The sequence below is a fragment of the Anthonomus grandis genome, chromosome 7 (assembly GCF_022605725.1).
Source record: "Anthonomus grandis grandis chromosome 7, icAntGran1.3, whole genome shotgun sequence".
In the NCBI taxonomy this organism is placed as follows: Eukaryota; Metazoa; Arthropoda; class Insecta; order Coleoptera; family Curculionidae; genus Anthonomus; species Anthonomus grandis.
The window spans coordinates 17,668,750-17,694,212 of record NC_065552.1 but is presented as its reverse complement, the minus strand read 5'-3'; the positions used below and the strand labels follow the sequence as shown (position 1 = coordinate 17,694,212).

At 30.1% G+C, this 25,463-nt stretch overlaps 2 protein-coding genes across 2 annotated transcripts in view; one reads left to right on the top strand and one right to left on the bottom strand.

Moving 5' to 3' along the window:
• Positions 1–4,238, bottom strand: part of LOC126738542 (uncharacterized) — a 139,295-nt gene extending 135,057 nt beyond the window's left edge. Inside the window, exons 1-2 of the mRNA XM_050443917.1 lie at positions 4,149–4,238; positions 3,398–3,555 (exon numbers count right to left, since the gene is read on the bottom strand). The gene's annotated coding sequence lies outside the window, so the exon portion shown is untranslated. The remainder of the gene's footprint in view (positions 1–3,397; positions 3,556–4,148) is intronic.
• A 12,813-nt stretch (positions 4,239–17,051) lies between these two features.
• The window catches only part of LOC126738541 (nidogen), an 89,281-nt gene continuing 80,869 nt past the window's right edge, over positions 17,052–25,463 (top strand). Inside the window, exons 1-7 of the mRNA XM_050443913.1 lie at positions 17,052–17,306; positions 19,942–20,188; positions 21,798–21,919; positions 21,976–22,094; positions 22,219–22,301; positions 22,353–22,496; positions 24,213–24,432. Coding sequence (XP_050299870.1) covers positions 17,118–17,306; positions 19,942–20,188; positions 21,798–21,919; positions 21,976–22,094; positions 22,219–22,301; positions 22,353–22,496; positions 24,213–24,432 — 1,124 coding nt within the window. The 5' untranslated portion in view covers positions 17,052–17,117. The remainder of the gene's footprint in view (positions 17,307–19,941; positions 20,189–21,797; positions 21,920–21,975; positions 22,095–22,218; positions 22,302–22,352; positions 22,497–24,212; positions 24,433–25,463) is intronic.

Here is a 25,463-nt window from a genome sequence, read left to right as displayed (position 1 = left end):
CCAAGTCGCGTTCCCATGAGCTGGAATAATGGTCTAAGGTAAGGGAATTATTGTAAAAAAAGAAGCTTATTAAATCTATTCCAAAAAATCTTAACTCACACATTAAAAACAAAACGGTGCTGATGTCTAGCTATTTGATGTATTCGGAGATTGTCCCTTGACCAGTAATATTTAGTCCGTTTAGTAGATTATCATAGATAGACCAGATAATCCTACGGGGAAATAATTCATCTTCCTGACTCTTCCTGTTGTATCATTCACAAAATGTTCTTCGCCTGTCCTCGTTCTCAGGTCTAACTCTTTTGAATTTAAATGGGTATGATTTTTGTTTTCTCGAAACGAACTAGGCAGTAGATTTCGGTATTCTAGTGGTATTTGTAACAGATATTTCCAGATTTTTAGTTACAGCTTATACTAACTTTTTTTTTGCAGGGCTTATTTTTTGATAATACTGGTTTCTTTAATGCACCATAGTGCTTAAGGTTCGAAGTCACTCATCCGAAAATTTTTGTACTGGGTTGTTTTCTCTATGGATAGTTATTTAAATACATACGATCAGCTTCAACGGCATTGCTATAGCATAGAATATAACATTTTAACATATCAAACCTTTCCTAAGGTAAAAAGGCATATTCCATTTTGTAACAGAAAAAGAACTGTAGCAATAAGATACAAGAAAAAAGTTCAAAAACACTATGTGTCAATATTATGACCATAAAATTATATTGACATTTTCTCAGCGCCATTATTTCTCGGTGTATTAGACCAAAACATTCCGAATATAATGTCATACATCGCTGTATTTCTAATAAAATATGCTTTCCACTACAGGATATACTTTTTCACGTTAATATCAAAAAATAAAGTTGATGATGGTTTCTCTAAAACGAAACGTCGTATGGAAAATTTCTCTGTTCCATTTGTAGAGCTTAAAAGTGGCAACCAGAAAGTATCTTTTATTTATTTTAACTAAAATAGACAAAATTCAAATATTTTTTGCTACCATTCCAAAATAGCCACACATATAAAATAAATAAATATTTTTTGACTTATTAACTCTTTATGCGTATATATAGAAATACAAGATAATTTCATTACGTAAATTTTTCGGGCCTAAGTTATTTCTACAGTGTGTATTAGTCAAACAGAATGAATAGGGTAAAATATAAAGGACTTGCCCTAAAAAACGCTCGAATACGTCAATTTTTATTATTTTACACTTCTACTAAAATACTTTTTTCAAAAAAAAATCTACAGAGTAGTGAAAGCGGAAAAATCTTGTTGGAAATAATGCTTAACTGAAGATATTAATCGAAAAACGCAGCTATTTATGGTTTATCGATTTTATTCTATATTCAAGTATGTCCTTAATTTTTAATTTAAGTTCTTATATTTATGTCATGTTTTTTGGACAACGATTAATTAAAGTATTTCTTTCCTTAGCTGGTTCATAGTTTATAAAACCAAATATTTTGTAGGGTAAGATTGCCACTTATATTCCCTGACCGCGTCCGTTACCATCTAGCTATCTCTAACTTCGCATAACTGCAATATAAGAAGTTTGTGTAATATCCTCCTTAGTGTCTATATATTAGCGATCTTTTAAGAAGCATTGAAAAAGACGCTTGGAAGGCGTCACATATTTATATAGGACGATGTTTAATATGACCTTTGAGGACTTCTTGAGTCAACATACTTACTTAAATTCCAAAAATAAATTTATTTATTCATTTAGCAGTATACCGATAAAACAAACATTCTTTGGTTAATTTTTTTGAGATAACATTCGGTACAAAAATCATGGCAACTTGTAATCTTTATGAACTTCGGGCGGACATTACCTCCTGAGTAATAAATGTGACAATGACATCTTTTTATAAACAATGTAGTTTTTTACATACACTTATATAAAAAATCATACGTAACATAAATATAATAAGGCATACAAATTAATGCTTTTATTTCTTAGCTTAAGATCCAAAGATTAGCTAAGATTCCAAACTGGCAAAAATCTAATGAAATTAAATCAAATAACAAAACGTAAACAGGATGATTACCTTTGAGAAGCGATAAGAAGTAAATTACTTTTGTTACACAATTTGGCCGCTTACCATGCCCATGAAGCAAGTAAAACAGCTTAAAAAAATTCCTGTCGATATCTAAATTATTAAAATATAAAATAATGTACCTAATTTGATCTAATTTGGTCATTTGCTAAGATGGTAAGCAGATTCAATACTCAAAATGTGAAACAAACACCGAACACAAAAGGAAATACCACAGATATAAATAGCTCCGCACCAGATAAATACGTCATGGAAGTTAGCAACAGAATCAGAAACGAAAATCCAATTTTTACAGTCGCCCAGATAAGTTCTGCACGCAATCAATTTTTTTGCATATTTAAGGATTAAATCTGATTTTAAACATCTAAAATAAAGTTAAGAGAAAAACTATAATTACATATAGACAAAAAGGGTGTAGATTTTATTTTTTTTCGGCATAAAAGATAAAATGTTGTAAAATAATAAATAACTTAAAAAAAATCAAAGTAATTGTTAAAAATTTTGTTACACCTTTAAACTTGGTGTATAAATTAAAAAAATACATGATACATCTCAGAAACACACGTTTTTTTAGGGGATGAAGGGGTGTAAGCCAGCCCCAAATAACTTAAAAAATCGTAGTAATTAGTAATAATTTTGTTACACCTTCAAACTTGGCATATAAATGAAAGATAATAAAATACATAATATATCTCAGAGACACACGTTTTTTCAGGGGATGAAGGGGTGTAGTCACCCCCAAATAACTTAAAAAATCGTAGTAATTAGTAATAATTTTGTTATACCTTCAAACTTGGCACATAAATAAAAAATAATAAATTACATGATATATCTCAGAGACACATGTTTTTTCAGAGGTTGAAGGGATGTACACCCCCAAAGTGTCAGATAAGACGGTGAAAGTTAATATACCGACGACCAGGAGTCCAAATAAAATATCAAAATTTTGGACTTTATTTTGGATTTTTGGACGGAAATTTGTGCGCCTATTCGCTTACTTTGCTATATAACATTTAGATGTTTTGTCTAGTAAGGTTGTAAAGTAGAGGTTTTTTATTAATTAGTTTAGGTGATTTTAATTTATGTTATTTATTTCTTTACACAAATGTCTTTCTAATTTTTTTATGATTTTCTTTTTACACTGCAGTTAAGTTGGATTATGTTAGGTTAGTTAAGGTTAAGTGCTAAAGTTAGGTAATTAGGTAAGGTAAGCTTAGGTAAAGCGGGGTAAGGTTAGGTAAGGTTAGATAAGGTAATACAAGATCAAGTTAGTAAGATTAATTAAAGATGGATAAAGTTTAGTAAAGTATAATGGTATTACTGGCGCTTACTAATTTTTTTAATCCCCTCTAGATCTTCTGGGTTAATTATAAAGTTTGTAGTTGGTTATCCAACCATTATCTCAGGCGCCACCCTCAAGTTCAATGTGGATGAGGGATCACGGCCTATCGGGTAGCCTTTAGACAGTGGAAAAAGTAATCCAGGTCTTCTGTGTGAGTAAAACAATAGGCAACATTGTAACAAAATCACATTTATTCATACCCAAACCTAACATGTCATATCTTTGCTAACACGTCTCAATAAGCCTTACATACGACCAAATTCAACACGCTATGGTGCGGGAAGAGAAGAGGAGGGGTGCACTAAAGGAACCCATGCCGGTAAGCAAAATATAAAAGCGGTACGCTAATTTAAGGCAGTTAATAAACGGATCAGATACAGCCCAGAGAAAATAAAGCATGAAACGGTCGGTATTAATCGAAATGGTAAGCAGTAAGTCACCCACAGGATATTTAAGCTGTCTAATAAGGAAAATAAATGCGGTCGCTCGTAACCTTGGCCAACTCTGTTGTCGGTAGACACGATCTTAATTATGTACATAGAAGATGGCAATGTTGTCAGGTTAGGAATAAGGAGATAATGTCCACTGCAGGGTGATACCTCGTAACGGTACGACAGGTAGCCCCCTAGCACTTTTTAAGGATTACACAGTGTTACCCCGTAACTATCCGGCACGCAACCCCGTGTATCCTGTGGAATAGGAAAAAGGGATTTACCTACCTTCTTACCTACTATACTTACATGCTGGCAACAGCGGCGGAGTGAAGGAGCTGGCGGCGGTGGAGCGATGTACGGTACTGTTGGCGCTTCGGTCGGTCTTCTCGGTTGGACTATTCTCAGCTGACTGCTACTCAACGGACTCAGCGAACAGTGCATCGCCTTATATAGAGCACGGACATGCGCGGTACTTAGTAAACGCGGTAACAGTAGTGGTGGTACGGACGCTAACGGTGCTGAGGTATTGAATGCGATGATAAATTAATAATTAACTTGGTCGCGCGTTTATTAACAAAATACAAAAATTCCTAACTTTACTGGGCAAAGCTTAGTTGTCAATATGAATCTTGAAAATTATTTATTTAAGTTGGAAAAAGAACCAAGTAATTCTATAGATAAATAAGAGAATTACAGAAAATTTGGTAACTTCGTTACAAAAGTTAGATAAGGTTAGGTAAGAAAATTATCCAAGGTTACAATTTAGTCAAGACTAATTTGGGCTGGATTTTTATAGTAATTAATCTAAATCGGCTTTTGAATATATATTTTCTTTTTTAAATAATATTTTAATTTACAAGGTTTTTATTGAAATTTAGTATGTAAGACATTGATTAGACATTTAATATTTAAGAAATTTAATGTTTAAAATACAGATTGAAGTTTAAAATACAGTCTTAATGATGTAACATTATACACATACCTGCGACTGTGTTACAAGTTTTTGACAAATCCCGAAGACTCACAATTTTGCAACCTAATAAAATTAAAGTTATGCTGCTCACATTTTATAAAAATTATTTGTACAAAACTTTCACCATTCAAACGAGAAACCAAAGTAAGAGATGGTATAATAAGCGCCATAGTAACTCTTACATTATGTTCTTCGTTTGAAGATATGCTATTTTATTTCAATCATGTCACTATTCTTTCCCATTTTTTCTCATTTTTGTAAGAATCTATGATAAAGTTCTTCAAAAAATTGAATCCAAAAAATGTCTGAATCAGAAAGTGAAATAAAATATATAAAAAATCCATTTATGTCAAAAGAATTTTATAATTACTTATTAAAGCGGATAATGCCATTTGCTCCATTATAGTCAGTAATCTTAAAATGCGGTAGGTTTAGCAATGCAAGTGTTAAGTCTTGGTTTAAAACTGTAAAATATGAGATTTTAAACGGAAAGGGAAATTTAAAACTAGGTTGTTTTGTAAACGAAATTCAAACTTGTATAAAACCTAATCTAAAAGATATAAAACTATCGATACCATTTAATCCTAATAAAGAGTTGAAAAATAAAAGGATAAAACTTGAAATTGATAATCCAGCAGCTGAAGAAACTTGGAAAAAACAAAAAAAAACAAAAAGGTTTTTTTCAGAAAAATTATTTACAAAAATACGTTAATGCCAACGTATTAAAGGCAAAAGATTCTCAAACTGACCTAATTATTGAAAATCTTGAAGAAGAAGTTAAAGAGAATTTTAAACCAATAAATATGGAAGAACCACCAGTTTTAAAAGAAAATCATGTAAATAAATAACTATTACTTGAGTTAAGGACCGAAAAAAAAGTAAATGATATACAAGAGCAACCAGCAGAATTTGCACTTGAAAATAGTCTTCTATTTAATAATGATTACTATATGTCGTGCTCAGAAATTTGCTTATTTAAAGTTGGCCGTTATTCTTATATGGGACAAACTATTACCCTCACTAGTTCAGATTTTAGAACATTAGAGTCAACATTATAAAATTGCAATGCAGTATCGAAAGTTCAATCGTGTACCAGTCGATGGCTAATGGATTACGGTATTGATTATGCGGCGCTTAGTATTTTGAAATAAATATATAGCATTTATTACGTTGACGCCATTTTATCCGCGTTAATACTAAATGATGATCTACAGCTAATTTGCAGGTCATCTTTTCAAATTTATTTGGATTAATTTGCTTGTCAGTCAGTTTTGGCAGAACTCTAGCGGATTGAGACGCTCTATCAATTTCATAAGTTTTCTTAATTATATCAAAACAAATTTTCTTATTAAGTGATTCAAATGTTCCTGATAGCATATTATTCCGAATACTTTTAAAAAGATGAGGTACATCGTAAATTAAAAATATTTTTCTACCTTCACATTAAAAGTAAAGTGTATGTTTCGTAACGCCTAATAATTCCATAACGCCCCTATTATTTATGCCCTAATCGCAAACCATAGCAAGAGGTGAAAACTCAACTGAATAAAGGCTGTTTAAAATGTATTCTATTATAATTTTTAAATCTTCTTTTGAAACGTAATTATGTTAAAAAAAAGTAGGCCAATGGGAATTTGCAAGATGAATATATACCCGTAATGGAGAAGATAAGGGCAGCGTGGTTGGCTTCTTTCCCAGTTCGGCCGAGAGGTCCCAAGTCTTAAAATCCTTCTATTAAGTCTGTCTTTTCTGCAATCCATTTACAAATTGTAGCTACAGCCGATTTTTTCCTTAAAAAATAATAAACTGCTGGAGACTTATAGTAAAAAGAAATAGAGAATACTTTTTCCTTTTGACTCCAAACTACAGGTCTTTCACCTCTTAATTGCATATTAACTAATATTTTTTCTAGCGGGGACATAAAAGACAAAAACGGCAAAGGTATAAAGGTAGTTAATTTAGATTTTTCAATGTGCAAGTATATTTCACACATATGGGGACAAGTGTTGACTACTCGTGCCCAGGCAAACAAGGCTTTTCGGGAAAACTGTGGACCACTGTGCCATTGTTTATCAGGCCTACTGCACAAAAAGTCAGGTCCCTTCTTTCAGGAGAACTTTCTAAAAGAAGGTATGGAAGCTTTATAACTTGCCTAAAAAAAGATGTAAACAAGGTTTATAAAATGAACGAAAATAAATAAAAAAACATAAAGTCTATAAGTTTATAGTGATAAAAAAACTATCGGTTTTAGGCATTCATTACTTGTCACTGTCCCAAGAATAACCAGGACTGAAAGACAACCAGGGATCACAACACAGTTGATGGAGGACTGGGTACAACCCATGAGACATCTAACGTATCCTGGATACTTACTAATCTAGAAAATTATTCAAATTGCTTTATCCATGTAGCTTATAGTTGCAAGTTATCTACAACACATAGATAAGTTAAAATACACATCATTTTTAGGTAAATTATTCATCCCAGAATCAAATGTTAACAGTTCAAAACAAAACTATCTAAATTCTCTGGTAAAATACTGCCTGATGTTTACTATATAAATAGTGATTGGTGTAGACTCATCAGATCTAATCTCAATTAAATCTGCAATTCAACAGGGACTTATATTAGAACCCTTAACTTTTATTTTTTGGATTAGCTAGTTTAAGATATCAAACTGTCAAAATTATGGAGCATAGCTAGCTATACATATATTAGCTTATATAGAGGATGATACTCAATTTTATTTCCCCTTTAATTTGGAAAACATAAATGGTGCATAAGAACTGAGATAAGAACAAATTAATATGGACTTAATCGTATACATTTATTGGGGTCAACATAATCTTCTTGTGATCTCTATAGAGTCAAATATTATTTGCTTTCAAAGTTTAAAGAAACAAGTTTGACTCAAAGAAACCCTTTAATTAAAAATATATAAATAAGAGTTAAAGTTTATTGCCTCAGCTATAAATATGGGCCTAATGAAGATTTAAAATTTGAGTCATGTTAAAGCATAACATCTTTATATATAAATATTATGTAAATAATAAAATCATACCTATATGTATTATATATATACTTTTTTATATATATTTTTTATACTGGAAATATATTAAGTTTTCACAGATGGATATTGTATGGCTCTGTCCAGATTTAACCACAAGGTTTTATTAATGAAATTCTGTTTTTTATTTATTTTAAGATATAAATTTATTTTCAAATCTGAAATAAATATTAGACATTTCAAAAATAATAACATTTTTACTAGAGAAAAGTATAAAATGGTCCCATATTAAAAGGTTTTTTTGTATAAAGCAGTTGAACTATGCAATCGACTACCTCAAGATTTAAAGGCATGTTCTGTAAATGTATTTAAGAACAAGTATTGATGCTCACTTATAGGTTTATTGTTAATTAATTATCTTAGTATTTAAATTATGGTGGATGTCTTGTGGGTGAAATGCATTTTTATATTTAATCCGTTGCTTTTTTTTCTTATAATTATTTTTTAAACATTTTTATCAATTTCTATACACTAACATAGTATATAAATTTAATTATATTTTTTTTGTATAGATATATTTTCATTTTTTTTAAATCTATATGCCAAATTTATTAAACTGCATAGGCATCATCATTGCACAGGTTAAATAAGAATAGCGTTTTAGCTAAACTTTGCCTGACTGATGGTTTTTGTTCTTCTTATCATTTTTTGAAAATTTTATTCCCAATCTAGATGCTATTGATATCTTATGGTTTCTCTTTTTCAGAGATTCAGAAGAGCTGCCATCACAACTACCTGTGTTAAGGTGGTCGAACAGCGACTACAAGGCACCCAGACTTAAAGATGGGTGACTTGGTGTATATTAAGAATGAGCTTCAAGCACCACTGATTTTATAATTAAGTAATTATTATTGGCTTATAGCAAGAATCTTGTAACTTCATTTTGGAGCTTATGGTGTTTGTTGAATTTACATAATTAGGACTGGTAATAGTATTTTACCAACACCTGCATCCAAATTATGTCTCTTGCCTAAAGTTAATTGTTCAGGTATATTTTTTATATTTTGTTGTATTAATTTTTTTTTTCATTTAATGAACAACCCTAAGGGTATTACCATTTTATTTTTCATTTGATCAATAAGTGGGCTATATTTCGGTCAGCGGTATGTTTAATACTTGCTTAAACTGCTAAAATCGAAATTATACTCATTTGTAGTTAGGTCATCCACGGAAAAAAAACGTATGGCGTAGATATTTTTGCCAATCAATATTAGGTTAGAAACTACCATCGCCTTCAGAAATTAATAGTCTGCTGTGTATTTTTATACGTTCAGAAATTAATAAATGATTTATTTTAGCAGCATATTATTATATTTTTATATTTGTGTATATACTTATATTCCCAAAAAAATTTTAAAAATCTTGTAGTATTTATTGTATTATTAACAAACTTAACAAATAACAAATATTATTATAATTATTCATAAATATTGGGACATAAACAAGTCCGAAACGGAATTGCACTTCAAATTGAGAATGTGATAGAGCAAGCCGCAGATGCAACAAAATTGAGCACAACAACGATCGCAAATATAAAGAAGAATGGGATAAAATCAGATCAGGATTACGCTGCTCATATATTTTCCAAGCAAAAGACCGCAAAAACTAAATCTACAATATATTTGAAAAGTAGAATTCGGCACGAGCAGTAGACGTAACAAAACCAAGCTTACAAAAATTGTGAATAATGGTATAAAATTATTTTAACTCACTGGGAAAAATTTAAATACTGACAATTTAATTTACTTGTTCATGAAAAAAAATGCTGCTTGAACACACATTAAAATGAAAATACCATTCCAAAAAATAAAACATACAAACTCAAAAAAAACACGCCATATTGCATTACCAAGTTAATGAAATTGCAACGATATGGTTGAATACTTAAACGACGATCATAAAATAAAATTTGCTAAAACAAAAAAAGCTTAATCAATCTCGTCAGTATTGTCAGGGTCAGAACTGAAATCAGAGATATTGTCTTCGTCATCGTCAGTCGTAATCACAAGTGGCAGAATTTCATAGGCATCACACACTTGTATTGCCTCCCAAGCCTTTTCAATTACCTTTTCTGTATGAAAAACATATTTTTGCCAATGATCTATAGAAATTTCGTTTATTACCCTTTCCCTGTAGTCAGAACTTCTGAAGGTGACCCCTTCAAATTGGAAATATATTGATCATATTTTCGTTTACATTCCGACCATACCATTTCAATCGCATTAAACTGGCAATGATATGGTGGCAGTCGCAAAATTTTGGGTCCTAAAGGTAATATGTTAAATATTCATCAAGGAAGTACTTTTTTTCACTAGGGCAGTTTCTGCGTGCAATACTCCATATTTTATCTTTCATGGCTTTTTCTGGAAAGCCAATATTCTTTTTCTTCAACCATTTGGTCAGTCTCTGCTTTGTCCAAGATTTTCTCGGGATTTCTTCTAATAAACCAGAATGGACAATGCAAGGTCCATAATTATAAATGACTTTGGAACCAGCTGAGTTTTAAACCAGTTTTCGAAGTTTTTCCTGTTTATATTGTCATGATAATCTCCCATCTTTAATCCACTCTTGAATATTAAATTTGCACCCTTGATGAAGCCATCTTTGGTTCCGGCGTGGACCACGATATAACGATGACCTTAAAAATAAAAGATAATTCAATTCTCTTCTTTTAGAAATCATTCTCCCAGAACATAAATTTAATATAATTAATAAGTAATGTTCCATGCACATGCGAGTAGTGTATGGAGTTAAATTCCCTCATATTTCCTTAGAGAGAAATTATATGAAACTATGAAATAGATGAAATTATGAAGTTAGAGGGCCCTTACGCAGGCAATAGTTTTTATTTTAAAAAAATCTAAAAAGATAACCAGATAATTTTTACCTTCACTGTTTTTCCTTGAATCCGTGTGCTTGGTGTCATCTTGCCAGCTACTACGAAATGATCTCTTGCTAAAAATCCACGTCTCGTCAATGAAAACTGGAGTAAAACCTTCCGGACCTACATTTCTATTTTTGATATACTCCCTTAAAAAATTGATTCTTTTATGAACAATATTTGGCAAGTCCATCAAATATTTTCTGTTATTTGATTTTTTCCACTTGAAGCCTATACTATTGATCCATCTTCTTAAGGAGTCAATGGAAAACTCAAAATATTCAATTTCTTCCCTGAACTTTTCTCTTATTGTTGCCAATATTAGATATTCTTTTCTGGCGTACATAGAATAAACTGTGTACCGAATTCTATGTTTCAAAAATGTTGTAATTTTGGTTTTTGCTGTCTTTTGCTTGGAAGATATACGGGCTGCGTAATCCTGATCTGATTTTATCCCATTCTTCTTTATATTTGCGATTGTTGTTGTGCTCAATTTTGTTGCATCTGCGGCTCGCTGTATCACATTCTCAATTTGAAGTGCAATTCCGTTTCGGACTTGTTCCTTTTCCAGTTGAAAAAAAGCCAATATATTTAAAATCATCAGTTGCGATTGTTCATTATACCTATTATATCTTTTTTTAGGGATTATCTAACACTTTTCGAAATAACTTTCAAGAACAAGTTGACAAACCAATATTTTTGATTGACAGTGACGGATATTTTACATAACCTAGTATATAAAAGATGAATAATCATCAGACACCAATTTTTTTCAAAAGTTTGTTGTCGCCGCTGTTTGGAATATGCTAAACAAAGATAAACAAAAATGACGTCATTACAAATGGGTATAATTTCGACTTTACTATACAGATTGGCGAATGTGTCACTATACATATAAAGTTCCTAATACGCGATAGGTTGCAACGCCGCCGCCGCGACGATACACTGGTTTTTGAGATCAGAGCTCGATTATTTTAAATTTTACTTTAGTAAAGGTCTGACGTCGGTGGGGGTTATATCTTTTGCGCAAAATTTTAAAAAAATATTACGCGGCATTGGTGTAATATTTTTCTAATGCAGTAACTTGAAATCCGCATAGATTCGTAATTACAAAATTTTTGTATGCTGTTCATCGCATATTGAAAATTAAAGTGTTGTTCTTATTAGAATAAAATATAAACTCTAATAAAAATAGAATGTAAGCATTATAAACAATCAGAAAATAAAACTGTAAATAATAATCCTTACAATTAATTCTTTAAATAAAAGGCTCAAAAAGACCTCCTTCTTTAGCTAAACAAAAGGTTAGCCTATCGTAAAAGCTGTTTCTTGCTTCCAAAAGAGTTTTAAATCTACCAATTCCATTTTATCTGGAATTGGTAGATTCACCAGTTTGATTTATCAATTCTAAATTTGTTGCCTTACTATTATGATGTTTATAAATTGAATAGTCTGCTTAAGATAACCCCACAAATAAAAAGTCGTTTGCTGATAAATTAACATATCTTGGAAGCCATTTAATATTTCCAGGCCCAGTACCGCCTTTTTACTGGGCCTGGAAATATTTGTTAAAAATTATTTTACTTTAATCGCATTATGAGCAGGACAGCCATCTTATTGAAAATAGCCTGATTCCAGGTTTATATCAGGAAGAAGTTGAACGGCAGAAAGAGCTTGGTTTGTAGCAGCTCAAAGTATTTTTCGGCGTTCAAAGCAATATCAATAAAAAATGGCCCAATAATGTCGTCGCCCAAAGTACCAGCCCAAACATTCAACTTTTACGGAACTGAAAACTTCTGTGCTCATTTTCCTAAGACTAGTAATGAACAATGGAAGGATTGCGCTTATGATGCAATAGAAAGTAGGACTCACCTGAAAACAAATAATTTTTTAAGAAATTTTCATTTTCATTTGCAATTTCCAATGTGTTTTCACAAAATGCCATGCTCAAACAGCATTGTATCCATGTTTTTTTCAAATACTCGTCACAATTTTATGGTGCCTACCCAGTTACTCTCCAACACTTCTGCTCGATCGTGTTGAATCCAAAACTAAAGCACTACAAACCATTTCTTTTCGCCATTTTATCTCTTGGACCCTTTCAATAGTTGGTTCTTGAGCTTTGATGTGATAATTTCTACATTCTTCGACGCAAAAAGATGTCTCAAAATTTGACACGGCATTTAAAAAAGTTTTGTCACAAGGAATCGGTCTATTTTCAAAATTGAGAATAAATCTCTGCATTGTACTGCCCAGTTGCCTCCATGAAACAATTTAATCAATTGAACTTTTATGGAAGGGGTTATATAAACAGCCATAATGGTAAATATTTGAAAAAATGTAAATAGCGCGTTAAGACGCAACAGTATGCAATCATCATCAAAATGAGGTCTGCTGAATGTGCCGTTCCGAAACTAGCAAATCAGAATAAATCGATCCGCCCCGTCGCTTATCAATAAGAAAGTACCCAAGAAGCCGTGTTGCCATTTATAATGCCTATGTAGTCTTCTATTCACCAACCTGTATAGTTATAAATATAATATACTTCTTATTGAAGTTAGTTAAAAACGGCAACGGTGTACACAGCCATAGTTTATGCGGTTAAAATTAAACCCTGTAAATTGTCGATATTTTTTTTTAATTAATTAAGTGAAGTGTATCAAAATCGTTTAAATAAGTACTTATTTATTTGTGGAAAAGAAGTCAGAAGAAAAATCAGTCAGAAAATAAGTGAAATTTGTATTATTACAGTGTGAACATTACATTCAGTACTGTCAAGGTTGATCAAGGATATCGAAAACAGTTAAGTGATATAACGCGGTGTTGCCAGTATGCCAACATAGGAAAGACACTGGAAGTAACTATAGGAAAAAATAATTTTCTAGCATACCGGTTGGGAAGAGAACCTACCAAAAATTCTCCTATTAAAGTTTGTTTTGAGAACTTAAAAATAAAAGAAAGTTTTTTTAAATCAAAAAACGGGATTCAGTTAAACTCGAGGGATCTGGGATATAATAAAAACAACAAAATCTGTTTGAACAATGATGAGGAGGTGCTAGAAATGATGAAAAAACGTGATTTTATATACAAAAGAGAAATAAAAAAATCCTGGTAATGTATTTTATCATTGATGATTGATTGATGACAAGAATTTCGTACAATCACAAATAAAATAAAAACATTAAAAAATCAGTATTTTCCTAAAGAATGAGAACATGCAGGCACCAGCCAAAAGAAACAATGGCAATTTATTAACAAATTTTTTAAAAATAAATCAAACAACACTCAAATTAATTCTTTAAACATTTTTCACAAGTCGGAGAAAATATTGTTAATGAACTTGTTAGCCAAAATCAATATATTGATAATGAAATTGTATTTGATGAAGTTGATTGTAGTGATAGTATGTTGAATGTTGCACCAACCAGTTGTGATGAGGTTTCTAAAATTCATGGGATTAAAGCGAAATTGTTCTCCGGGCGAGGATGGGATAACAGTATTGGACATAATTCATTTAAAAGATTATTATGAAAATGTAAATACGTTAATTATTTTCCTAGTTTTTCTACTATTTTATTAGTATTCTGTAGTTAAAGTTGATTCGTAGGGTTTATTTAGGGTTCTACTTACGTTTGGTTTAAACGTAAGTAGAATTATATTATTATTTAATAAAGGAGTATTATTTTTATCTATAGTGTTTAGTTTTAAAGTAGTTAATCTTGTTTAAGAGCCCCATTTTGGCCCCAATTTAGGTTATATTAGTTTAAATCCCTGTAGTTTGAATTTTCTAGAATTTGTATACTTGCTTGCTTTGACTGTCAGTATTCTCCTAAAATTATTGGTCTCTTGCGGCAAAAACAACGAAGATAATTCTACAACAAAAAAACAAACAAGTAGGTAATATTCAACTAAACATAAGTGGGATCAACCTGGAGAAAGTTACTTTTATGAAATATCTCGATCTGAATATTGATTGAATTGGCAAACTCATATAAATAAAATAACATACAAAATAAATGCAATGATGTATATATAGAAGCCGAAACTACCTAACAGATAATACAAAAACGAGTATCTATAATGCCTTTTTCTTGTTTCACCTCAGATATTTGTTGCCTATCAAAAATAGGAAACTTTCTATAGTAGAGGTAGGTATAATATGTGTAATATATTTTTATATAATTAGGATTGATTATTGTATTTTTTTCTTCTCGTTCGGTTTAATACACCTTGTTTGGCCAAGGTATTTTTTGGCACCAAAAAACCTCTAGCTGCTGATAGAATTTGGGTCCAGCAGTTAAGAATGCACGAATTCTCGACCTTGCGAGAAGATAAACAGAACATTTTTTACCGTAACAGATAAGTATTTGCCTTATAAATTTAAGGCTAAATTTTTCAATACGTTTATCGTTATCGTTTTCTAAAAGTTTGTGTTAATCCAAAACGACCCAAATATTGGAAATCGTCTGAAAAGTATAAACTCCATGTATCTAGGGATCAAAAAGATTAACCTCTCTGGCGGTCCTTTGCTTGTAAGAAGTATTCGGTAGCTCACCAGAATATATTATATCAGTGGTCTGCACCAAGACAGACAATCAAAGTCATTTACGTAACGCAATATATCTTCATAACAATAACAAGTCACACACATATCAAATTACTCCAAAACAAAAGCTATTTTTCTAATATACAAACATCCTTATTTACTTTTAGGTACTCAAGTTGTAATAGGACCATTGCAGTAAACAAGACGCGGTTTCTCACGAAATCTAAGAAGCTTTTTGTTGATTTCATCTTATTTATTCACAACGCCACCACAAACTATATATCGCATTAAATCAGCACCATCTAACCTATGTAACCTCTGCTATGTCTCCGCCATTATTATTACAGTATCCGTAGTAATGATGCATAGTTTTATATTTAAGTGTTCTTTGAACAAGTTTAGTGCTATTTTCTATATCTTGTATTATTCTAAATATAGCTTTTTATGATCACGTGTGTGATTTATATAGCAGAATTAATTTTAGCACTAATTTGTGAATTTTCTTATTTAATTGCAGTCACATGTTTTCCATTGGATTTTTCGAAATTACTCCTGTTCTGTTCCTTTCTGGACTACTCTCAGTCACTTCCTATAGTCTTGGAATCTTTTGTCCAAATCCCTATATTTAATTTTTGCATTATATTCAGCTTCTAAAGCAATATAACCATAAACGGCAAATCAATATCAATAGGAGTTGTTTTTCCAAAAATTTTCCCGTGAAGGATGGACGTTGTGTGTGGACTAGCGTTAGTAATGTTATCCGGGCGTAAGTCATAGCTTCAGGTGGTTGAATTAGAATTTTTCCATAATGTCGTTTCTTTGTCAAACTCCTTGGCTCAAAGTATCCTTTATGGCACGTGAAATATTAAATATTGAAATCGCTTCACAAAAATCGTGTTTTTGAAATTTTTTGGGCCATTAACGTAGTTTAATTGTATGGCATTAAAAATTAAAAATTATGTACTGACCGGTTTCGCAACAACTTTATACATTTTTTTATGTATTCCTCTCATTAGAAAACTCACATGTATGTTCAATATATATCACCTTTGATCAGATATCAGTGTGTTGTACACTTTTAATAATTTTACAATCGATTTTCACAGCACACTAATAATCTAGATTCTAGAATATAAGAGGCAGAAAGTTATCGTTCGATCAATTCGATCAATCGTTCAATATTTACCTTTCCAGGCCTAAATTATTTATTTTGTATGTCTCTAACATAATACTTATCCCTAAAATGAAAGGTGAAACGAACTGTTTCATAGTGTAAATAAACTATACAGCACGTGTAAAATAGAAGGAAAAAATATTTGATTAATAGAAATAACTCTTTACAAATTAAAGTTTTAGGGTTTCCAAATATATGTATTCCAACTTTTTAGTATTATTTGATCATAATTTCAATACATCTCATAAATATACAATCATTAAAACTGAAGTCATTTTTAACTACACTAATTTACGTTTAAAAAGGTGTTAGGTTTAATGATAATATTCGTAAAAAGCTTTATTTCGTATACCTGTTTAAAATCTTCTAGGAATAGGCCATATTACTACCAACAAGCATAAACGAAAATCGGGCTGAAATATCGACATTTTATTACAGTAATCTCTTTAGAAAGTAAGATAAGCAGTTGCATATGTAATATACTGTTCTTTATTTAAACATTTTGCCCTATTGAACTTAGATAGATAGTTAAAACCGATAAGACAAACCCAAACGAAAAAAATCGTTAATATACATTATAATGCTGGTCGTGTAGGGCTTTGGATTGCTTAACAATTTGTAAAAAATTTCTGAAATGGATCTAAAATGTTATTGGATTTTGTTGTTAATTTGTGCACGAGTAAGAGGAATTCCCGAAAGGCTCTTGTTTGATTTTGATAGTCCCGAAGCCAAGGAGTTACCGCGAGAAAACGATGTTTCTTCCGACGAGATCTTCTTGAAAGTTCCTATCTCATTCTATGGAATGACATATAAAACTATTTATGTAAGTAATAATATCAGTCTATTTATTTAGAATTAGGATTTTTTTTTGTACTGGTACGAGTTTTAGTCCCTAACTGGCAAATTTAGCATTTTATAAGTATAGCACCACAGCACACAATAAAATTTAAGAAAAAAAAATGTTTTTTGCTCTTGAAGGTCATAGGGTTATACTACTTTAAAAGAAGGAAAACACCAAAGCAATAACTTTGTTTTAAAATGATGCTTTTATTAATACAGGTATATCTATCTTCGATTCTCTAATTGATAATTAAAAAATTAACTAATAATTTTAGCTTACTAGCGTTTCAATATGACAATATAAGGCTGTTTTTAAATAATGTCTTATTTAATCGACAAAGTGTATTATGTTCGTCGTATATAATAGGTCGATCATCCCCTTTTTCTATTTATGGGAATTGCCAAAACTCAAGAAATTTGTCACTCACAAATTTCCCAATCATAAAAATCCTTTTTTTACAGACTTGTTACATAAATAATTATTTTATGACATGGGACTTTTTCACTAAAACTAAATTACAGTTACTATTCCTTAATCATACTTATCTGGACGGCCGTAAAATCTTGTCGAGGTTTTTTCTTGCTGAGAAATAAACGTCTCTTTTTTAAATGTTCTAGAATATGCAACATGTGCTCGACACATTCCGGAATATTTATTATAAGTTTCTATAATTAATTAAGACAAGTTGAATATTCGTAATTTTTAGAGATTGTTCATTATATTTTTGTTACTATCTTGCGTTAATTTACTTATTCATTGAAATTAAACTGAAAGGATTGTTTTAAATAGTGCTAAGGACTCGTGTCTTTTTAGTTTTTAGTTTCTTAAGGGTGTGCGTTTGTTAATTTTGTTTAATTTTATTTTTAAATATCATATAATTGTATTTAGTCTGGCATACCATGGTATGACGGGTTTTAAGAGGGTGCTGAGTGCGATTCATTGTGTTATAAGGGCTAGTCAGGATCTGGTTATCTGTAATTCTTGATTTTTTTTTGTTTTGTTTTTTTGTTAAATTTAATTTAAATACCAATTATACACATATTTTTTAAGCAACCCCGTTTTATAAGCGAGCAACCCCCATAGTTTTAAATAAATAATAGTAAATGTAATATTTTTGTTTATCTATTAACTAAAATCATTTTTGTATTTTTAATTTTTTTTTTGTGATTTATTAATTGTTTATTAATATTATTTTAATTTTAATAAGTAGTATTTAGGATAATTGTATACCCCTGGCTCCTATTTGTCTTATACTTATGATACTTTTTATTGTACCTCAACCAAGTCTAGTCATTAAGTGCTTATATATACAGGATGATTTTAGCAAGATATGAATTAAAAAGGATTTTTTTCAACATGAACTTCTGGTTTTAATCTGTGATTTATTTTTGTAATTGTAAAAAGCAGTGGCGCCCTAATTTTTTTTTTGTGGATTAAATAACCTACTCTTATAACTCTTCTACTCACTACTTTTTACTATTTTTTTTTTGTCGATTATATAACCTACTCTTAGAACTCTTCTACTCTTCTACTCACTGACTGATGAGCCGCGAGCATTTATGTTGCGCTGATCACATCCTTTTTTAATTGACCTCTGTTGCTTTTGGACCTTAAAACTTTTTACTCAAATTTGGAACTTTTTACCTGGATTGATAGCGATGTCACAACAAAAAAAATAAATATTCAAAGTTGGTTTTTACAAAAACTATAGCCTGAGGCAAATGCAATGCTGTTTTTGAAATAAATAAATTAAAAATTTAAATCAGTATCAACTGGTCATATTTAATGCATTATATTTAATTGACAAGATTTTAAAATACATAAGAAACATTTATAAGTTGTAAACATTATAGTTGTTTGTGATTATATTTAGCCAATTTGGATGTTATACCGCATCAAAAGTGCCAATTATTTAATTTTTACCTGTCAATAATGCAGATACAATTAAGTTACATATTTCTAAAATTTTATTCTTTTAAAAAATCACCGATTTTGCAATATCTTTCTAATGAGCCACACTCCTTAATATTTTAACACAAAAAACCAAAAGTAGTGTTAAGTGTAATACTAAAATGGAAAAATGAAAATAGATCATTTTTAAGTTACCGCTAGATTCGCGTTGTTCATATTTTTTTAAATGGAAATATTGTTATTTTTTAATAGAGTTAATTATGTAATTTTTTAAATACCGTTATCTATATTATGTCAAAGGCCAATGATATTAAAAAGTAATGACTACTGGGTCATTAACCTTCTGCATTAATCGGTTTATCACTATCATTGGCCACTTTATTTAAATATCCATAAATAAGTGTATATACTAATGATAGATTTATTGCTGTTTGTAGGAAAAATCTTCTTGAATGACAATAATTTTTTGTGTCATAAAATGGATTGTGTAAGGTTTCGAAATTACTGCTGAGTTATTTGCTAAAACATTTAAATCTACTTTAACGTGTATATACGGAAACTCTAATATGTAGATGCACTGAGATAGATAAATTTAGAAAAAGACGTTATTTGCTTTAAAAGTAATAAATTAAATCTACTAAATTAATTAAATATTTTGAATGAACTTAAAAAAATTTAAAGTTATTTACTATTAGTTTATTTTTAGGTTAATTCCAATGGTTTTATATCTTTTCAAACAGAAATTCCACAGTTTATAAATATTGAATTTCCTCTTGATTATGCTATTATTGCCCCGTTTTATTCCAATGTGGATACGACAGGAGCTGGAACTATATCATATTTTGAAACGCAAGATCCTGGTCTACTCAATCGGGCTACTGAAGACATTCATGAATCTTTTATAGAAGCAGCAGATTTTCGAGCAAAGAGCTTGTTTATTGTTACATGGAATGGTAGGTACTTACAGGATTAGTTTTATTTATACACAATTTTTACAACTACCTCGAATCCAATATTTCTTTAGAATATATTTTATGATTTTAAAGTAGTGCTATCTAAGAAAAAACTACTATTGATACTATAGCATATCTTGCACTACTTTATAAGAAAATATGAACGAAAGGCCAAACGCTAGTTTATATTTATAAAAAGGAACAAAGATATTTGCAAGTTTTCAATCCATCGATAATATTTAATCTATTAAATTTTATTTCTAAAAAAGTACAGTTAATTAATAATAATAATAATAATAATAATAATAGGTGTTCATTTTACTGATCTCTTGTCTTACCTAAACAATATTCGTAGTATTTAAAATTGAGTTAATGAAATTGAAGAAGTATCTCAAATAAATATTATAGATCTCTTTCAGATCTACATTAGAAAGGTAACTTTGCATATACAATAGTAGTATAGATCAAAGTTACCTTTTTTTAAATGGAATAGTATATTTGTTTATGCATTCTCCGACTCTGTGAAAAATTTTAAAACAACTTCATGTAATAAATGCTATACCTAACAATAAAACATTAAACAATGATTTAAAAAATTTATATGTATAATTTATTATAAATAAAACATGCAAATACTAACTCAGAACAATAGAAACACTACAAGTATTTAAATAATAAATCTATTTAACTAGATGTTGAAAATGGTCACCTTGAACAGTTTGACAAGTTATCAATTCTGCATTCTGCTCTGATTCTGTCTTGTAATATGTTAATATTTTCCGGCTTCGTCGGATAAACTTTTATTTTTAAATGCTCCTATAGAAAGTTGTCTAGGGGTGTACTTCATCTCTTCTGCCAATCCAACCATTTGGAAAAGTCATATCTAAGAATCTTCTTACCTTAACTCCAAAATGAGGTGAGACCTCATACAAAGAAGCCTAAGGATTACGGAAGAATGGGGTACATCAGTAGGGCTGAGCATAAATTCGCCAAAAATTATCATTGTACCATTTACTCGTAAAAGGAAAATGCAACCCACCACTATTCGTTGACGGTCTTTGCAACTTCCAGTATGTTCAAATCTCAAAATTGTTCTTATCACTGTAGAACTCAAAATTGGTGTGTGGTATTGAAATATTATATTAAAAAGAAAAGATTTGTCGGTAAGATCCCTCGCGATCTCCAAATCCCTAAATCAAAAAAAAAACAAAAATACCAAATTGCTTTACGCACTAGTAAGTAAAAGAATTTCTTTACGCACGATAATAGAAAAAGAACTATTATATCTTTTAAGCTACTGATTAAGGTATCGCATATGTTACATGAAGAAAAAGGCAACTTTGGTCTATACTATTGTTATGATGCCTACTTTATATGCAAATTTATCTTTCTTATATGCAGATCTAAAAGAGCTCTATAATTTTTATTTGGGACACCTTTTGATAAATAAAAATTTCACGAATTATTTATCAAATAATTTTAAAGCATTATATAAAAATGTTTAAGCATTTACAAATCGCAAACCAAAAAACTAAGACAATATCCAAAATGACATATATATAAAATAAAATTAAAATGTGCAAATTTATAATTATAATTAAAATTTTAGGTGTTGGATACTATGATGGAAGACATGATAAACTTAATACCTATCAAGCGGTTATTATAACGGATGGAAGAGAAAGCTACGCGGAGTTTTTATATCCGGATAATGGTATTCAGTGGATCCAGGTAAGAATATAATTTTTTATAATTTTTTTTTGTCTTAAAATATTACAATATTCAAGGGTACCGGAGATCAGTCGGGTTTAGTAGACGCTCGTGCGCAGGTTGGTTTTTTATCACCTGAAGGAAAAATGCATTTGTTACCCGGCAGTTCTACCGAATACGTCAGAAAACTTGACAAGTGAGTTGAGTGTTTTTAGGTATTTTATTATTTTGTTAATATTTTTAGTAAAATTTGGTTAATAGTTAACATATGATATATCTTAAGCCTATTATATACATATTTATTATCTTTCTATTTTTAGATGGTCCAATGTAGGCTTACCTGGCCAATACATATTTAAAATTAATGGTCAGGAAATTATTGAACCTGACGGATATGGACAAAGTAAGTAATGTTTAAAATGATGAGAAAATAAATTATTATGTTTTTTTCTAGAAGAGAACGGCCTTTATCCCTTGACATGTGCTGAAGTTCCCACTGCCTGTCATAGCCAAGCTGTGTGTATTGACTATAAAGAGGGTTATTGTTGTGAATGTAATCCTAGTTTTATTGGAAATGGAAAGTTTTGTATTAAAGACGGTAAGCTTGTGATGGTTTTATGTATAAAAAATTAAAAAAAAAGTCCATAGTAACTTTCCGCGAATGCAAATAATTAAAGTTTTATGAATAACCTAAATTAAAATTTTCTAATTATTTATTCTGTTTCCAGGGTTTTCATGAAGCTTTCATGGGTCCGGTAAAGTTAAAGGGACGTCTAAAAACTGATTTTTTTTTTGAAAATTTTTACATAGAATGTTGAGTGTAGTTAAAATATTGATAAAAAAGTGAGGCTGATGGGAAAAAATATAAAAATTTGGAAATTATGAAGGTTTTTCTACGTTAAATACGTAATTATTGCCGGCTTGCACAAGGTTTTTTAGCGCTTGAATTTGCTAAAAATATATGTATTGGGGCAATTTTGGAACTTTTTGGAGGCTATTATTGTAAATTTATATCATTTCTTATCGCTTTGTACCCCTTTTAATTACATATTTTGTAATTTCTACACAAGAAAAATAAAACAACAACCTTATTGACAAAAATGGCAGTGGCTTCACTATGTCCCCAGTAGTATTTTTTGGTTTTGTCTGGAACACTTTTAGTTTGTTTTGATGGGTTGGCTGTGGACTCAATTTTAGATAATAAAGGCATAATATAGTTAGATTTTACATTACATGAACAAAACACATTTATCAGGTGTTAAAAAATAGGTATTATTTATTTAAATTATTTGATATTTTATGTAATTTAATATATAATAAGTATACATTTTGAAAAAAAACATAATTTAAGATATTTAATTATTAATAGGTAAATAATAACGATGAGGTTTAATGTACATTAACTTATAGTCAAAACAATAAATATCTTTTAATTCATTATAGGCATTAGGAATAGGAATAAGGCATAGGAATTATAGGCACAAACGTGTTTGTGCCTATAATTCCCATTTTCTAACTATTATCCCATTGCCTAAGTAGGGCTCAAACGACTACCTAACCCACTATTTAGCGCCAACCCAAGGTTCCAATCCCTTTTTGCAATCCCAACTCCACATGTGCGCCAACCACACAGTCCAATGTGCGCACAAGGAGCTGCCGCCCCATGTGCGCCGACCTTGTATGCGCACACAGGCTACCGCCCCGTGTGCATATTTTATGATTATATAAATAAACAAATACTTACCTATAGTAAGACAGGATAGAAAATTACGATAATCGTACTAGTACAGTAGCCACTCCCAATAAATAATATATGTTGACGTAGGTGACATTTTGACAGTCTTTTTTATTTATGAATAATTATGAATGAATCCGTATTTACATATTTGATATTCCTGATTTGCCTGTGGAAATTTGTGTTTATCACCTAAATAAGTGATGTAAATGCTTCTAAGTTACAGAATTTTGTTACTTAAGGCTTTAAATTAATAGCATATATAATGGTCAACGTGATGCCTAGTCGCAAATAGAGAGTAGTTAAGCCGGGTGTAATTCTGAATCATAGGTATATATGATTGTGAATATACGTATAATTTTAAAATTTTGCATTTTATTACTTCATCCTCACTTTTTTATCAATAAAATGTTCAAAATCAACATTCTATGTAAAAATTTTCAAAAAAAAAATCGTTTTTTAGACATCCCTTTAACTTTAATGGACCCTAAAAAATTATTTTCTGTTTAATATGAGTAAATCTGAAGTCACAATAATACCTAGTAATTAACTTATAATAATAGTAATTAACTTATTAAGGAGAACCATTAAGAGTTATTGGAAAAGTGAATGGAAAAATTAATGGAGAACGACTTGAAAATTTAGACTTACAGTCCTACATAATTTTGACGGATGGTAGAGCATATACTGCTGTCTCAAAAGTACCAGAATCCATAGGAGGAGATATACAGACTCTACAAGTTATTGGTAGTACTATTGGCTATTTATTGGCTAAGCCAGTGAGAGGTGCTGTTAATGGGTAAGTGATATATATGTATATAGTATTTTAGTTTTCTCGACCATACTGTGACATAAATGACATAAAGAGGAATTATTGGGATTCGGTTTGCAAATAAAAATTCTTGATTGTAGTTACAGAATCTTTTTATATTACCACTAATTTGTATCTTCATTAGGAGCTAAGCTAAAAAACAAAGGAAATACACACTATCAGATGACCAAATACATATTAAAAAAAAGGTAAAATAAAACTACAGTGTGAAATGAATTTGAAAATTAAAGCAGACATATACATATTAAATATACAAAAAAGGACTCGGCCTACATTTTGATGATTAAAATTTTAATTATAATAACTAAATATACAAAGTTCACGGCCAGGTACATGGTAACATATCCTATCTAAAAGTTTACAAAAAATAAAATGCTATTTTCGCTAATTAAGTACACAAGCCAGCAAAATTCCTTTTAAAAAACTTATTATTTAATAAAAGATACACACAATTAAATGATTAGCCGAATAGCAACTAGCTTTGACAGGGGTGTAATCTTACCTGTAATCATTACATATGTTTATTTATACTAGTAATATAATTATTTGGCGTTATTCTTATGATTTGTGGATATCACTCCTCCACCCTTAGAGTTTTTAAGGGCCTCGTTAATTGTTTTATCTAACCTACTTTTTTGATACAAATAAATGCCTAAAACTAAGATACAAAATATTAAACATAAAACAATAATTATTATATAATATTTTTAGTAATGTCTATATCTTCAAAGCTTAAATCTTCTATTAAATCTTCTTGAATTTTCTTTGGGTTAGTAAGATGTCGAAGTTCTATATTTATGGATAAGTATTAGGAAGAGTTTTAATTACTGGCATGGTATGGACATATTGTTAATTTTAAACAATACATAACAAACCCATCTAGACTTTATTTCAGTAAAATTTGCTAGGTATAATTAGAATTTTAGATTCATTTAGAGGCATTAGATACACAAACTTAAGGCTACATTGATGTTCATTAAGACCTTAACTACTAGAAT